Source organism: Drosophila miranda, chromosome XR (genome assembly GCF_003369915.1).
Source record: "Drosophila miranda strain MSH22 chromosome XR, D.miranda_PacBio2.1, whole genome shotgun sequence".
Taxonomy (NCBI): Eukaryota; Metazoa; Arthropoda; class Insecta; order Diptera; family Drosophilidae; genus Drosophila; species Drosophila miranda.
In genome coordinates, this window is record NC_046674.1 from 6628412 (window position 1) to 6643424 (window position 15013).

Consider the following 15013-nt stretch of genomic DNA (forward strand, 5'->3'; position numbering starts at 1 on the left):
GACGGGGTAGCGCTGGGGCGGCTCTTGTGGATCGTATTTTAAAATGCCAAGGCATGAGGGCGAGCCGAGGGTGACACGAGGGCGAGCCGAGGCCGAGCGGCTCTCCTGTCTCTGTCTCTGCCTCTGCCTCTGTGTGTGTGTGTGCGAGTGTGAAGAAAGGTTAATTAGCATTTATAGGCGCAGGTGGGAGCGCGGGATCGTACCGATATGGGAATGCATACACAGTATATGCATGTATTTGTGTGCTCGATTGTGTGGGTGACTTCTGCGACTGCACCTCTGAGGCCTGCTGCTTTTGGGGGTTCGGGTACGGATTAGGGCTGGGCTGGGCTCTACTATTAGTTAGTCATCGTCTGATCGTCTGATCGTCTGTCATCTTAGACATAAATCAAATCCAAAGGCCCATCAATCTCTTTCTGCCACTGACCATGAATTGCCAAGTCTTTTGTTTGAACATCTGCGACATCGGATTGGCTTGGCTTGGCTTGGCTTGGCTTGGCTTCATTATCTCTCGATTCTACCACTCGATTCTACCCCCAACCCACCACCGACTATTATTATACAAAATCTCGATTTCGTAACTGTTTCTTTTACTCCTTTTTGTGACACTTCTCTTCGGTTTTCTTGCACACGTTTCTTGTCTAGTTACGATTACTTTTTATTTTCACCCGAACGATCCGAGAATCCCAATTGCGGACACTCGCTGCATATTAAAGAAGCCCGGCCTGGCTGGGTCTGGAACTTACGATGAGCCTCCCGGTGTCTGTCCGGGGATCGGTTATGCCAAGCACATCGGTCGCATAAAATTCTTGTTAACGTGGCTAAGACACTAAAAGGTTATTAAACCTCTCCTGCCGCAGGTATTCCAGCAAAAGAGAGTCTTGTTTTCGATTGCCGCTGAGTCACCAGTTGTTAAATTTAACTCCATCTCTGGCTCTGGCCCTGTCTCTGTCCCTGCCACTGTCTCTAAAGATCATGAGGTTTTTTTAATTAATGTCAAATTAATGATGCCGTTGTTAACTGTTTTTGCGTTGTTTACCCTCTTTTTGCACTCTCCGTTCGCTGTTATGTAAAGCAGATGGAAGAGGTGCAGGGGCACAGCAGCACACGATTTAAGGGCCACCACATACCAAGAGATCGGTCCAGGCCAGGCCCTGTTATTCAATAAGCGATCCCCGAGTGTGTGTACACATGCAGAAACAACAGCAACAAAACGGAGCATGTTTGCGGATATGAAATTGTTGAGGACAGCCCGCAGAAACCTTGTGTGCTCCGCGCATACTCCGATCCCCATCCAGTTTGTAACGGGACTCGAGAGAATCAACAGGAAATGGTCAACATTTGCGCAGGGAATGGAGAAACAGAAGATTCGGAGATAAGCATTCCTCAGTTCCAGCATAGCGGTACACGTCTCAAGGGTTTGAGAAATGAGAGTTCCTTGGAGGAATTGATATACTTCGAACCATAAGACCATAAGAGGTGTGTCTTCAGAGAGAAGGAACAGAACTGATAAGCTGATCCTACCAGAAACACTCAAACACACTTGATTTATTTTCCCATTGTAGCGATCGATAGGGCAATTGATCATCAGCACGTATCTGTCAAGAGTTTCTCCAATGGTTTCCCCCTTTTGCTTTTTTACTTGTTGACTGCATCACTTAGCCGCTGATCAATGGACCAATAGACAGCCCCATGCCAGAGCCAGAGCCAGAGCCATGTCAATTAAGTTTTATTCGTGTCCGATCTAGAAGGAATCGATGGCTGGTGGCGTGTTAATGCAATTTATTCGAGTATTTCGAGTATATGTACACATTGCATAGCCATTTCCTGAACTTGAAAACGAGTTCTGTTGTGGTGTCGCGCAGAGTGCCTCAGGCAAATGAGAACATGCACAGACGGACAGAAAGGCCGTGGCAACGTGGCGTATGCGCATTGTGCGGCGGGTGTGCTGGAAAATTCTTGGAATTGCCACAGATGACAATTACATTTTAATTGCGATATACTCGTACTCGTACGATTTACCAATTGCCAATTACCAATTGGATGGAGTCCACAACTGGAGTGGAGTGGAGTGGAGTGGAGTGGCAGCCACGCGGGTGAAGGTTGCCGTCGTGCCACTTGGCACGAAGATGCTGCAAAAAGCGGTTCACCTTCTTGCGGCTGCTGCTTGCAAAATTGGTTGCCGATTGCAGGTTTTTCTTCTTTTTTTTTTAGTTTCTTAGTTACAATTAATTTCTGCGCTCTGGTGTGATATAATCCCTCAATCTCAACGGAAAGCCAGCCAACGAAAAAAGACAAAATAAAAGCTGATTATTATTATTACTGTGCTGCATCTTTCCGCTGTTTAATCAACTGTTAAAACTGGTTTTTCAATTAGAGTGAAAATGTTGATGATGGGCACTGGGCACTGGGCACTGGGCACTGGGCGCCCCAAAGCGATGACCAGATGAAGAGTGAAAATCGTTTTATTTTATCATCGTTGGTTTTTTTTTTTTGTCGATGGGTTTTACGGATTTACATAATTTAGTTGCCCTCGATTTTGTGGCTGTTGTTGTTGCTTTTATTGTTTCCGATTTGATTTAAATTTGTAAGCGTTTTAACCATTTTTTTGGCAGCTGCTGTGGGCTCTGCTTTGAAAGGTCGTCCATACGAGTTTACAGAGTGAGTGACACACTTTTGATCCGTACAAAAACAATCAAAAAACAACGCCCCGCCAGTGGGCTTTTCCACGGTCCTTCGATCAATTAACGCATAACTATTTTGCATACTAATTGGAGAAGCAAAACGCTTGGATTAGACCATTTCCAGCAGCAGCCAAAGCTGTCCTTGATCAGCAGAGCGCTTAAGCTTGGGTCGTCTCAGCCTCAGTCTCGGGCTCGATGTTGGCTGAGAAAAGAGAAATTTCTTCGTACAAAAACGGAATTGTTAATGAAGGAAATGGTGTGGAGTGTGGAGTGTAGAGTGTGGAGTGTGGAGTGTGGTGTGATGGCCAAGACAATAAACCGAGCCAAGTCGAAGTTGAAGATGAGCCTGTAAACTGTAAAAGAAATGCATAACCATAAAACAGAAAAAATCAAAAAAACGCGAGCTGGAGAGTTGCATAACGGGCCCCTCACCACCCTTCGTCCGCTTTGTTGTATCTTCTCCTTCTCCTTCGCCATTGCCTTCTCCTTCTGGCTCTCCCTATCATCGTCATCATCGGCTTCGATCCGCACCGGGGGACGGCTAGGGGCTGTGTGGGGCTGTGGGTTTAATTTATGGCAAGCCAAGAGCATCCGAAGGCCTGTAGCAAATAACGGACTTTCTTTTTAGTATATCTTCAGTATTTAAGACAATGTGCGTGTCTCTGTGTGCGTGTGGAAGAGTGTTTGTTTGCCTTTGCCTTTGCCTTTGACTTTCAATTTTCATTTCCATTTGAAAAACTCATCATCGGCAATCAACTGCGATCTGTTTCTTTTCTTTTTTAAACATTTTCAACAGCTTGCCGACTTGGTTATTATGCAATTATTTGTTTTGCGGGGAGCCTCATCCGTAAATGGCCTGGCCTCTCTCCTGCGCTGCCCCCAGGGCGACGTCACAGCCCCAGCACCTGGTTGGGTCCCATGTCTGATCACCTTGTCGCATTGACGTCACCCGAATAGCCAGTAACTTGCATATTCACATAAAATGGAGCAAGACTCTCAGAACCAGGAAGCATATTCGAGAATTGTGCGGCTGGGTAGCCGCTGCCACTTGTCGGACACACTGGTAGGAGAGCCGCGAAGAAAGCAGAGAGGGGATCATCGAAGCAAAAGCTCTAGAGGGAACGATGGTAAAGGGAAGCTGCTTAAAAGCAGAAGGAAGGGTGTGTGGAGACAAAGTGTTTCCTTTTACTCTGCCATTTTTCGCAGTGCATGGATTTTCAGAGCTAACTCATTTAAACTGTGCATTGGTTGGGTTGTACTACATATATCCCTACCCCGACTACATCGACTGGGATCCACTGTGCAGCTGAGGACAGGGGCTGTCCTACCTGCCTGCCTGCGTTTGTCGTTTGTCGTCGTCCCGTGTGCAATTTATGCAAATCGCCCACTTTGCAACTAGTTCACTTACCTCGGCATGGCAAAAGTAAAAGTTTGCTCAAGTTACACTCACACAGAGGCACACACACAGCAGCACACACACAGCACACACACCACACGGTGTGGCGATCGTAGGGAACTCGTTTTTTGGGCCACTTTTTGAAGCCTCAGAGAGCCGCTTACCTTGATTGGTGATAAAACTTATTTATGCGTCGAATTCGTACCAAAAAAGAAATAATATTCATTTGTGCAGCTAAATAAATGTGTAAAGCATATAAATATCGTATGAATTTCATATGTGTCTGTGAATATATCTCTGTGGTATTTCCAGCAAAAATTTGCAATGCTTAAAATTAATTAGCAGCTTTTTCGATTTGTTTGGGGATTGCGCAAAGAGCCCCCAAGCCCAGACCCATGTCACACCCCAAACCGAGCCAGGCCCAAGAACCAGTTTTGGCCATCTCCACAGCTCCACAGCTCAACAGCTCAACAGCAGAGCCAAATCTCCATCTCCACAGCCACAGCCAGCGCCATCGCCATCGCCATCTCCTTCTGCCTTTGCTTTGGCTTTGGTTTTGGCTTTTGCATTGATTTGTGCGCATACAAATTAGCAAATCTCGAGAGTCATTTTATACTTTATGTGTGTATATTATAGACTAATATATCTAATTCTAGACCGGATCGACACTTTGGAGCGTTCGGTGTTAGGTGCCCGAAATGAAAACCTGAAAATTACCATATGAAGGTGGTGCCTGGGGGGCTGGGGGACGGACAGATGGTGAGATGCGGAGATGCGGAGATGGGGGGACGGGACTCCAACTGAAATCGAAACTGAACACAAAACGCGTTATTGTTATTCAAATTTGCGGCTTATTTTTTCCTGTCGGATAATTCCGAGAAACTGGTTAGTAAGTCAGTGGGTAGAGTAGGTAGCATACAAATTGGGTTGAATTATTGTGGTTTCGATTTCTGTTGCTGGGGATCGCCTGGGTCTCCATGCCATAACCCCCCCCCCCATGGCTAAGCCCATCTGCATTTATGCATTTTTCGGCTGTTTGATGAGCAAACGAGAGAAATATGATTGAGAAATCCATAATTTGTTTTCTTGATGTTTTTTTTTTTTTTATATAATTTTTTGTGGTTTTTTCGTTTTTATTTTTTATCATTTAAATATACACATACAAATTAACGTAAAACTACAAAAAAAGAATTTAGACACAAGTGTGGATGCTGTTGATTCTCCCTTGTGGTTGGTGTTGTTCGCTTTTCTGTTGTAGAGTTTTTCTTTCCGTCTTTTCTCCATCTTGTCTCAACGTAACCGTAACACAGCAAGGACTTGCCCAGGGGAGGCGCTCGGAAAGTCAGTCAATAAAAAAATAAAAAAAAGTCTTGCAGGAAATTCAAAAAAATCGATTGATCGAGTGGCTGTGGACTGTGGTAGAGCTCAGAGAAAGGAGCCTCGCCAGAGGGACAAGAACTGGGACTGGGAGTGGGACCGGGACTGGAACTGGGAGTGGGACGGGGGCAGAAGATCATCTCGCTCGCTGACTTAGAAGAAACCATCGCCAGTGGGATCGTTGACCCATGGGTAGTTGTTGGGGCACCGCACACAGGTCTGCAGGTTGATGGTCTCCCCGGGAACCTCCTTGGAGGTGAGCTTGCAGGTGTTGGGCACCCAGCAGGCGGGCTTGCCCTCGACCACGCACTTCTCCCTCCAGGGCTCGAAGTTCTTGACCTCGCTGATGGTGCGTGGGTTCTGCATCCACTGGATCACCTGGGTCATCGTCACGAAGTACACATCGTTGTGGTTGGCCAGGATCTCGTCGATCCAGTAGAGGAAGGCGTCGAGGAACTCGGGATTGTTCTTCAGCCAGGCGGCATGGAAGTACAGACCGAGAGGAGCGCGGTTCTGGTCGTAGTGGCGATCAAAGTTGTGGTTCAGGAAGTTGTAGAACTGATCGCCGGTCAGGATGTTCGAGCAGGAGTCGACCATGGCACAGCCGGGCAGGTACTCGTCGTTGGCAGGATCCTCGCGACGGTCCAGCTCGTTCATGACCATCTCCCAGACGGCATGCGACCTGGTGGGGCAGCTCTGCAGGTTGCCGTGACAGCGGTGGGGCATGCGGAAGTACATGGTGTACGGCCACAGCGGGGGGTTGGACAGGGGCGCCGTGATGGTGGAGTCGTAGAGGAAGGCCTGCTCCTCCATCATCGTGAACTGGTTGTTGCCGCCCACCCGCAGGTACGGTGCGCGCACGCCCACCACCGAGTTGTCCGTGATGTTGGCGTACTTCTCGGTGATGATCCTCATGCCGGCCATCTCCTTGGCCCAGTCGTCCACGGTGGCGTTCGACCAGAAGCGCTCCTCGTCGTTGTGCGTGATCGAGTGGACGGCGATCTCGTGGCCCTTGCGGGCTGTCTCCTGGACGGCCGAGTAGTTGGTGTACTTGTGCGAGACGAAGTAGGTGGCCTTGATGTCGCAGCCGTTGGGGTTCTTGCGGCCCTTGAACATCTCCTTGTACAGCTCGATGTTGTTGTTGTTGATGGCATCGTCGAAGGTGATGGTGATCATCATGGGCACATCCTTGGCGGGCAGATCGCCGGGGATCGAGGTGCCGTCCTCCGAGCAGAAGCAGTCGGGCAGGACACAGACAGCGGGATCGCAGGGAGGAGCACGATTGGGATCGTTGTCGATATCTGCAAGGACAAATAATGACAAATACTGTATAGTAATAATTCGAATACACATGTACATATGTGGGGTTTCCCCCTCGTGGACCTATTGATCTTCAGCAGGAATTTACTTGTACAATATTTGTATTCTGCCTGCGCTTGCGCTTTTGCTTGCCGGCAAAAGTTCACTCAACTTGTTCACATAAATATTTAAACAATTAGCTAACTGTACAGAGTGTGGTATGTGCCTGTGCCTGTGGCTGTGGTTGTGGCTGTGGCCGGGTCCGGGGTTAGTTCAATGAACCGACACAGTCTGGAAAAGCAATCAAGAGAGGTGGTGGGAAAACCGAAACGCAAAGTGAATGGAAAATGTCTACACAGTCTTCCACTCGAGGAGTCTCATTTTCATAGTACATATACAATATACATATATTTCTCTTTCATTATTATTTTGTTGTTGTTTTCTGGTGGGAAGGGGGGAAGGGGGATGGGAGGCTTGGTGTTTGAGCAATTTTCAAGCCTGATCGGGGATTCAGAGAGCGTTCACTCAGTAGTGGGTGACTGACGGTCTGTCCCACCCACCACTCCACCCACGTGTTTGGCCATTCGTTAGTCGGCCATATGCAAATGAGGGCTATCTGCTTTCGGGCCAAAACCAATTGGTAAGCCTTGCACTTGCCACTGGCCAATGGCCATTCGAATCATTTGCGAAAGTTTTCATAGAAATTGGCGGTAATTATTTTGGTGTTGTCTCATTTGGCATTTGCCTTTTGATATTTGCTGCCTGCTATTTGCAGAGTGAAATGGCAACGGGGGGCAGGCAAAGGCCAAAGCATTTTGTTGTACAGCAAAGAGTTTTTCGCCTTTTTGAGTCCACTGCCTACTGCCGGCTTTTGTCTCTCTTGTGACCTTTTTGTCCGGCATCTCTGGCTGTCGTCTTGGCTGGTTTCCTTTCGCCTCTTTTTTTTGTTTTGTCTTTCTTACACATTTGCCAATAATCTGTCGTTAAAGCCAGGTGTTATGTCATCCCGAACCGGTTCGGGGAGGCATTCAGCATTCAGCATTCATTGCTTACCATATTCCCGACTATTATTGACTTTTTTAGGGCTTTGCCTTTATTTCTTTTATTTATTTGCTTTACGGTCTTTTTTTTGTGGCCAGGGGAACGGCTGAGATGTGTAAGCTGGCTTATTGAGCGTCATTATGGCTATTTCTGAAGAGGATGTGGCCAAGACGGCGATGGAGAGATGAAGTCGGGCCGGGATCACTGGAGGTGATTGATAAATAATTGTGGAAAATTTCGGGTTGCGAAATACAAGCCCAAACTCCCTTTGAATTCCCCCCAATATGCCAGTTTTCCCGCAGTATTTTCTATAGTTTTCTTTGTCCAACAGGGCTTGCAAAATTCGTTTTTACACTTTCCTTATTGCAGTGCCTCTAGTGCCAAAACCTACAAAGTATGACCATCTAATCGGTCCCCTCAAGTGACGCGGGCTTCCTCATTGTGGAGTGCGGGCTAAACTTGGGCTTTGGTTATCCAATTGTTTATAAGTTAATGGTCCGCTGAGCATTTCAAGAGTTACGCCTTCTGGCGCTGTGCATGTTTTTTCATTGCATTCAGCCAACGCGATGTGCAACAATCTACAAAGAAGCGAGGTCTCAGAATGAGCTTCGAGCACGGTGGCAGGTGGTGGCTGATGGCTCGATATCTGTACGGATCGGCATTAATTAGCTCGTTAAGGCATCGTTTATATGCCACGTGAGTCTCTTGGGGAAATGTCGCTCGTGCCAGGTGATCGTCGCAGACGATGAGCAGAGATATACATAGTACTAATCGCATCCCAGACAGCCCAGACCCGGCCCGATGCCAGTCTTCGGTGTCTGTTATTATTGGTATTATTATAAATTAGTTGCGGTTTTTACACTGTCTGCTGCCTGCTGCCTGCTGCCTGCTGTCTTGATGTTTAGTTTATTTATTTTGCTGCTGCTTTTGGCTCAGTTTTTTTGCGGCTTTTTGCAATTGCTAAAAATATATACAAACAAATGCGACTGCGGCGAATGGAATGGGTCTCTTAAGCCGCTTATGTAAGGCTAATTTACACATGAATCGAACGCGCTTCGGAACGCCTATGGAGAGGCATTTTGTTGTGCTTCGATTTGATTTCTATTAAGTCCAAGGTTAGCGCTCTGTTGCGATGGATGTTGCTAATTAGTGATTTAATATTTCATATGCGAGTGCTCGTATCTACCAGAGGTACGAGCAATACGGGCTGAAGATCTTGGTAATTCATGTGAGAGATCTGCGGATCGCTGGGGGCCCCAGAGGGGGGGTCTTTGTGTCTGACATTTCATTTCGTTTCCATTTCACACTTGACATTTCCACCCGAAAGTCGATTTCCATTAGAGATTCGTGTCGGGGCCGGCCGAGACGCCGCTAAGGGCCTTTACGAAACCGGTCGGTGTCGCGGATCTGTGCAACAATGCAGCAAGACTCGGATCGGATCCGTTGCATGTAGGCGTCATTGGCATCCCAATGATCCCCGCCGCATCCCCCAATCTCTATCCCAATCCCAATCCCAGACAGACACTTGTATGCCGTTGTCGGAGTTTTCGAGAGCCGAGTGGAGTGTCTGTTTCTGTTTCTGTTTCTGTCTCTGCCCCTGTCTCTGTGTCCGTCCTCTCCCCTCTCTCGGGGCTGTAATGGTCGCATTGAAGTAATGTCTTAAATGCCGTCAACCGGTTTTAAGGTGCGACTCTTGTTGCGACTGGAATAACTGAAAGAAATTCGACTTGGCGCCCGGCCAAAAGACAAGACAGGCAGACAGCCACACATAGGCTTGAATATACATATTTGAGCCACTTGAAGACTTACATCTTGAGATGATGGAGTAATAATACTCAGCCTATTTTGGGAAAGCCAATCCCAATCCCATTCTCAATCCCAATCCCATGCAATATCTGGCGGCTTACTTCTATAGAGTGCTGAATCATTGTGAATCATTGTTGTCAAATGTCAAATTGAATAGAAATGTGCTCCAAAATTAAATGACAGATCACTGGATTATAGCTTCGTTCGATCCTTGATCCTCACAACAAATAACTTGATTTTTGGGCTTTGGATTGTGGCAATGAATGGGCAATGAAAAGATAAACCTCATTAATCATAGTCATGATCTGTTTTATACAATTAGTAGGGGTTTTTGTGGGGTATAATCGGAAAACTCTCTGTAACTGAATACCCCATAGGTGTCTGCACTTCTTCTTGAATTATTATAGTATTTTTTCTTGGACTCACCACAGGTGTTCTCATCGGAACCATCGGAGCAATCCTTCTCGCCGTTGCAGAAGAGGCCGCGCTCAATGCAGTTGCCATCGCCGCACGCGAGGAAGCCGTCCTGGCAGAGTGGCTCGTCCGTGTGGAGCAGAGGCTTCACACGGCGCTCCTTGTTCTTGGACTTGCAGTTCTTCACCGACTCCTTCCAGTCGCAGGTCTGCTTCTCAATGTCGAAGTACAGACCGGCAGGGCAGCGAATGGCTTGCAGGCCCTGCAAGGATACAACGAATACGGGGAAGAAACCGAGTGTTATGGGTGTGTGTAAATCAATCGTGTGGCTGTGATGGACCTACCGATGAGGTGCACTGGATGACGTCGCGACAGTTGTCGCCTTCGCCGGCAACCAGGCGGAACCACTCGCCGGCATCCTTGTCCTTGCAGAGCTCCTTCTCGAACGACTCCTCCTTCTTGGTCTCTTCGGTGGTGGCCTGTCGCTTGAATCGGAGCAGCGGATCGCTGGCATTGGCTGTGGATGGACGGAAGGAGCAAGAGGAAACCAGAGTGTGGTTCGATTTGTCAGTGAGTGAGTTGCCAAACCGGAAGAATTTCTATTGCGAATGTGGGTTGGGTTGGGTTGGGTTCAGTGCGGACCATGTCGCCATGTCGCCATGGCTCTCTCTGGCACTTCCTGTTACAAAAGCACAGATCGAGTCAGGCACGGGCATGGGCACGGGCACGGGCATGGCTATATGCACGGCTTTATAGTATATGGCTTAGATATAGATATAGATATAGACATGGCATGTCGTCTGGCTGGTTGTGTTGTGTTGTGTTGCTTTGTGTCGGCCAGCAAACACGTTTGGCATTATGAAATACGATGTCACCAGAGAACCGAGCGCAGAAACACAAAAATATCTGTCTATCTGTCTGTCCGTCTGTCTGTCCGTCTGTCTGTATTGTATAGAAACAGAAATTGTTCCATGGCATTCCGAAAACTTGTTGCGCCTGCGCTATAACTTTGACATTTTGCATTTCGCTGGCAGTTGGCAACAGTCCGGGTCTGCGTCCGCGTCGAGGGGGAGTTGCCACATTTGCATAACCGTTAATTGACAGCTGGTAACAGTGGCAGCACCAGCAGCAGCAGAAGCCAGTATTTATTTATGTATGTTTCGTTTCGTTTCGATTCGTTTCGCCTTCATAATCATGATCGATGGCCTGTCAAAGTCAAGAGTCGCTCGGCGTGCCAGGAGATCTGCGAACTGCATTCATCGGAGAGCAGCTCAAATGTCAACGGGAGTGTAGTATGTGGTATGTGGTATGTGGTATGTGGTGTGTGTAGTACGTGGTATGTGCTACGTGGTGTGGGGATTTCTCTTCGGCTCAAGGTACGGGGCTCCCTTGAAAAATGAAAGTTGTTTTTTCACCGAACTAGTCGGAGCCACTTATCTGCTCGTCCTTTTCCTTTGCATAATCAAGGTTACTAAGCCTCACATTCACATCTCGAAGACTGCTTTTAAATTTCGTTTCGATTTTCCCCTTTGCGTTTTTTTTTTATTTTTTGTTTTTTTCTTTTTTTTTCCTTCATTTTTTCTGAAGGCCGAAGACCAGTCGAGCCATTTTAATTGATGTCTTGACAACTTCCGCCAGCCGGGCCAAATGCAAATTGCAGTTCAATAATTAAAACTTAAAACTAGGTGGAATGGAAGCGGAGAGAAGCAACATATACTTTAATGTTTCGGCGGAGACCCTCTTACCTTCGTTAAAGGCCGCCAAAGCCAGAACGGCAAAAACCACAAACAGTTTTGCCATCTTTGACTTAAGGCTGACTGGAAATCTGTTGAGTATTTCGTTCGTTTGCGCACAGTTTTATTGGGTTGTTTTTTGTTTTTTGTTACGGTTAACACACAGTAAGGAAAAACACTGGATTTGGAGATCGACGGCAGAGAGCAAGTTTTGTCCTTCCGATCGCTATCAAAGCTCCATTTACACTGTCTTATACGAGCCGCGCACAATTTCTCGAACCCCTCTCTGACACCAAAGCCCCAGACGAAGTCGGATTTGCTTCTTTTATTACACGGCGGCCACGACGACGTCTCTTTCGTGCCTCTGTGGTGGGTTTTGGAAAGCGTCGAGCGCACGGCCCAGCAACGTTCAGCGTTGAGCTTTCTGCAGTCTCCGTGCACGATCCACAGCGGGGTAGGTGGCTCCGAAACGCGATCCACACGAAAGCTCTGTTCACTACCAAGCCCGGCTTTTTCCGATTGATTGTGTGTGTGTTGCACAAGTCTGTGGCTCGGTCGTGACTGGATCGCTGCCTGAAAGAAGAGAGCAGTGCGGCACTGTGGTGGTGCTCTTTTATATGCAAAATGGTGGTGGTTGTCGGTCTCTAAAGGGGTTCGTTCGCATCCACTCTGCTACTCAGCTTCTCTGCTGGTGCACTGTGGTGCACTGTGGTGAGTAGCTGTGGACAATCAAGTGGACTGCATGTGTGTGGAGTGCCGTGGAGTGCCGTGGAGTGCCGTGGAGTGCAGTGGAGCTCGGTTTGCCATTATGCAAATGGCATTCTTGGCCATAATTTATATGCGACCATCTAGGCACTTCTGGCAGATTCCAGAAGGCCTCTTGGTTCTTGGCTCTGTCTGCTGTCTGCTGTCTGCCCAACCTGGCCTAGCCCTCGCTTCTGTGTGTCGGAAGTGTGTCAGTCTGGGCGTGCCCACGCCAAACACACCGTCAAAAAACCACTGCATTTTTAATGCCCCCCCCACATACACACATACATATTCATACATATGTCTCTGAAGTTGCTTTTTATTTAAGTATACCTAATGCCCGAGCGGAGGGTATATGGATTTTTCAGTTGTGTCTGTCAACAGTGCGTATAATTATTGTTTTTCCGTACTAAATACCACTTGAAGCCATGGTAGCTAAGGAAAGGGTAGTTTTGACAATATTTGACATGTTTAAGTTATAACTCTGCAGATTTGGATGGTTTGTTGAGAAACACTCCATGATTGCCTCTCCAAGATGAACTCTGAACTCCAGCAACTGCTCCAACAAGCGTATACTGTATTCGCCTTGCCAGAAACCAATTGAAGAAAGATACATCTTTCCAATCTGTATTTTTGTTTCTTTTTTTTATGGCTAAGTAGCGCCTCTCTGACGTCTCGTCGTCCCAATTCAAAAGCTGTTATTTTTTTCACGCCACGACCTTGATCATTTTAAAGCTAAATTAAAGCCATTTATGGCCAAGCGAGTGATACGTCGTGGCTCGACGGCTGCTAAATGACAGAGAGGCGTCTTAAGGCGTGACGAACTGCCTCCAGCCAGAGCGTTTTTTTTGTCGCCATGCCCGCTGATCGCTGATCGCTGGACGCCACAGCTCCAAAGTGTGCCAAAGTGTTTTGCCGTTCGACGAGAGACCTTTCCGAATTGTCATTGTCTATTTTTGCCACTCTTGACATTTGCATAGAGGAGTAAGGCTGCCTCTTGCCGGAGATTTCGGCTTGAATTTCCAATTAAGATTAAGTAAAATAAGTTTTGAGCAGTTTCCGCCTCAACGCTTTAGGACAACATCTGCCTGACGAAATGTACGTCAATTGAGGAACCAGTTTTCCCCATATCATCTCAATGTGATCATCTCGTTCCGACGAATTCTTGCAAAATCTTCAATGAAATTCAAGCTTAAAACCGCAAAAATTCGATGCTGCTTAAGTTAATCAATTTTCTGGTTTTGGGAAGCACTTGTTCCTTTCCTTTCCCTTTTCTGTCAAGTTTTTTCTTTTATTTTTTTCTAAAAAAAATAACCATATTATGTATGCACATTTGAACAATTCACATTGTACATATACCAAAATTCAAATTCAATCAAATAAAAAATTTAACTTTAAATAAAAATATAAATATTACAGAGTAGATTTTAGGAATATTCTCTCGATCAAGAGAAGGCATGGCCCGTCCAGATCGAACGATGTTATAGCTATTAAACGTTAAAAAAACAATACCCTTATTGTCCTTGATGCCTCCAAACGATCGAGATCTCGCGGTTTTCAGATCTGCTAAATGCTTTCGAAAATGTAAAAAATTTCCTTGCAAAAAAGTTGCAACCCAAACTGGATTTTTTGAGCATACTTTTGGCGCCGAAACTGCTTTATACAGATCATGTACGACTCCAGCATTGATCTGATCGATTGACATCAAAATCGCAGTTTTTTTGAAGATTTCGGAAAGGAAGCCATGTTCTTTTTCTGTTAAAAATTAAAAATAATGGAATACAACTACTCGCTTCAAAGCTACCCAATCCTATAGATCCAATTGCTTGATTTATCGCATAAAATCATTCTTCTTTTTCGTCCATATAACTCGGCTATGTCTCAGTCCATCTAGGCGTGGCATGTCTTTTCATGCTCGAGAGAGTCCCGCCCACCGATTGGCATAAGAAAATCTTTTAAAAAAAAATGTATTTATTTAGTTTTAACATTCTAGGTTCCTTTTAAAACTACATTTTTTACAAATGATATTATATAAAACCCCTCTGGGGTCGTTCAAATTGCAGGTATCGAGACACTGCAGAGGAAGTTTCTGAAGTTTGCACTCCAGCGTTTGGACTTTTCCATCCCGTTGCCACCTTATGAGTGCAGACGTCGCCTAGTGCATCTCTCCTCCCTCGAAGGTCGGAGGACCGAAGGACCGTTGCTGCTCAGATCCTTATCGATGACCTCTGGTGGGTAACATCGGTTGCCCTGACCTGCTTAGAAGGATTGGCTTCAGTACGCCTGACAGGAGCCTAAGGACCCATGCACCCCTTGTGGTTGATCTCTACCGGTGATTTGATGATTTGAATTGATTTGATGATTTGCAAGGGTAAAAAAGCAGCCGTCAGATTATTGATTTTTTCCTATTCCATGTATAATTTTGTTATTTTTTGGTATTATTTAAGATAGAAATAAGTTAAATAAGAAAATAATACAAAAAATAAATAAATAAGTGAATAAATAAAACATATGTT

The 15013-nt window shown here is 46.3% G+C and overlaps 1 protein-coding gene across 1 annotated transcript; it reads right to left on the reverse strand.

Moving 5' to 3' along the window:
• Positions 1 to 5349: 5349 nt before the first annotated feature.
• On the reverse strand, positions 5350 to 12295 carry LOC108152411. The gene is made up of 4 exons (XM_017281724.2): positions 11763 to 12295; positions 10362 to 10534; positions 10030 to 10279; positions 5350 to 6758 (listed from the first exon to the last, which is right to left on the reverse strand). The coding sequence occupies exons 1-4, from the start codon at positions 11815 to 11817 to the stop codon at positions 5611 to 5613; spliced, it is 1626 nt and encodes a 541-aa protein (XP_017137213.1). The 5' UTR covers positions 11818 to 12295; the 3' UTR covers positions 5350 to 5610.
• Positions 12296 to 15013: the final 2718 nt, after the last annotated feature.

Bases quoted from the DNA above. Each gene is read 5' to 3' on its own strand.
- LOC108152411 (XM_017281724.2), bottom strand. From the start codon at position 11,817: ATGGCAAAACTGTTTGTGGTTTTTGCCGTTCTGGCTTTGGCGGCCTTT. The intron at 10,535-11,762 runs GTAAGAGGGTCT...GTCCATCCACAG, and splicing joins TTTGGCGGCCTTTAACGAAG to CCAATGCCAGCGATCCGCTG. The intron at 10,280-10,361 runs GTAGGTCCATCA...GTATCCTTGCAG, and splicing joins TCATCCAGTGCACCTCATCG to GGCCTGCAAGCCATTCGCTG.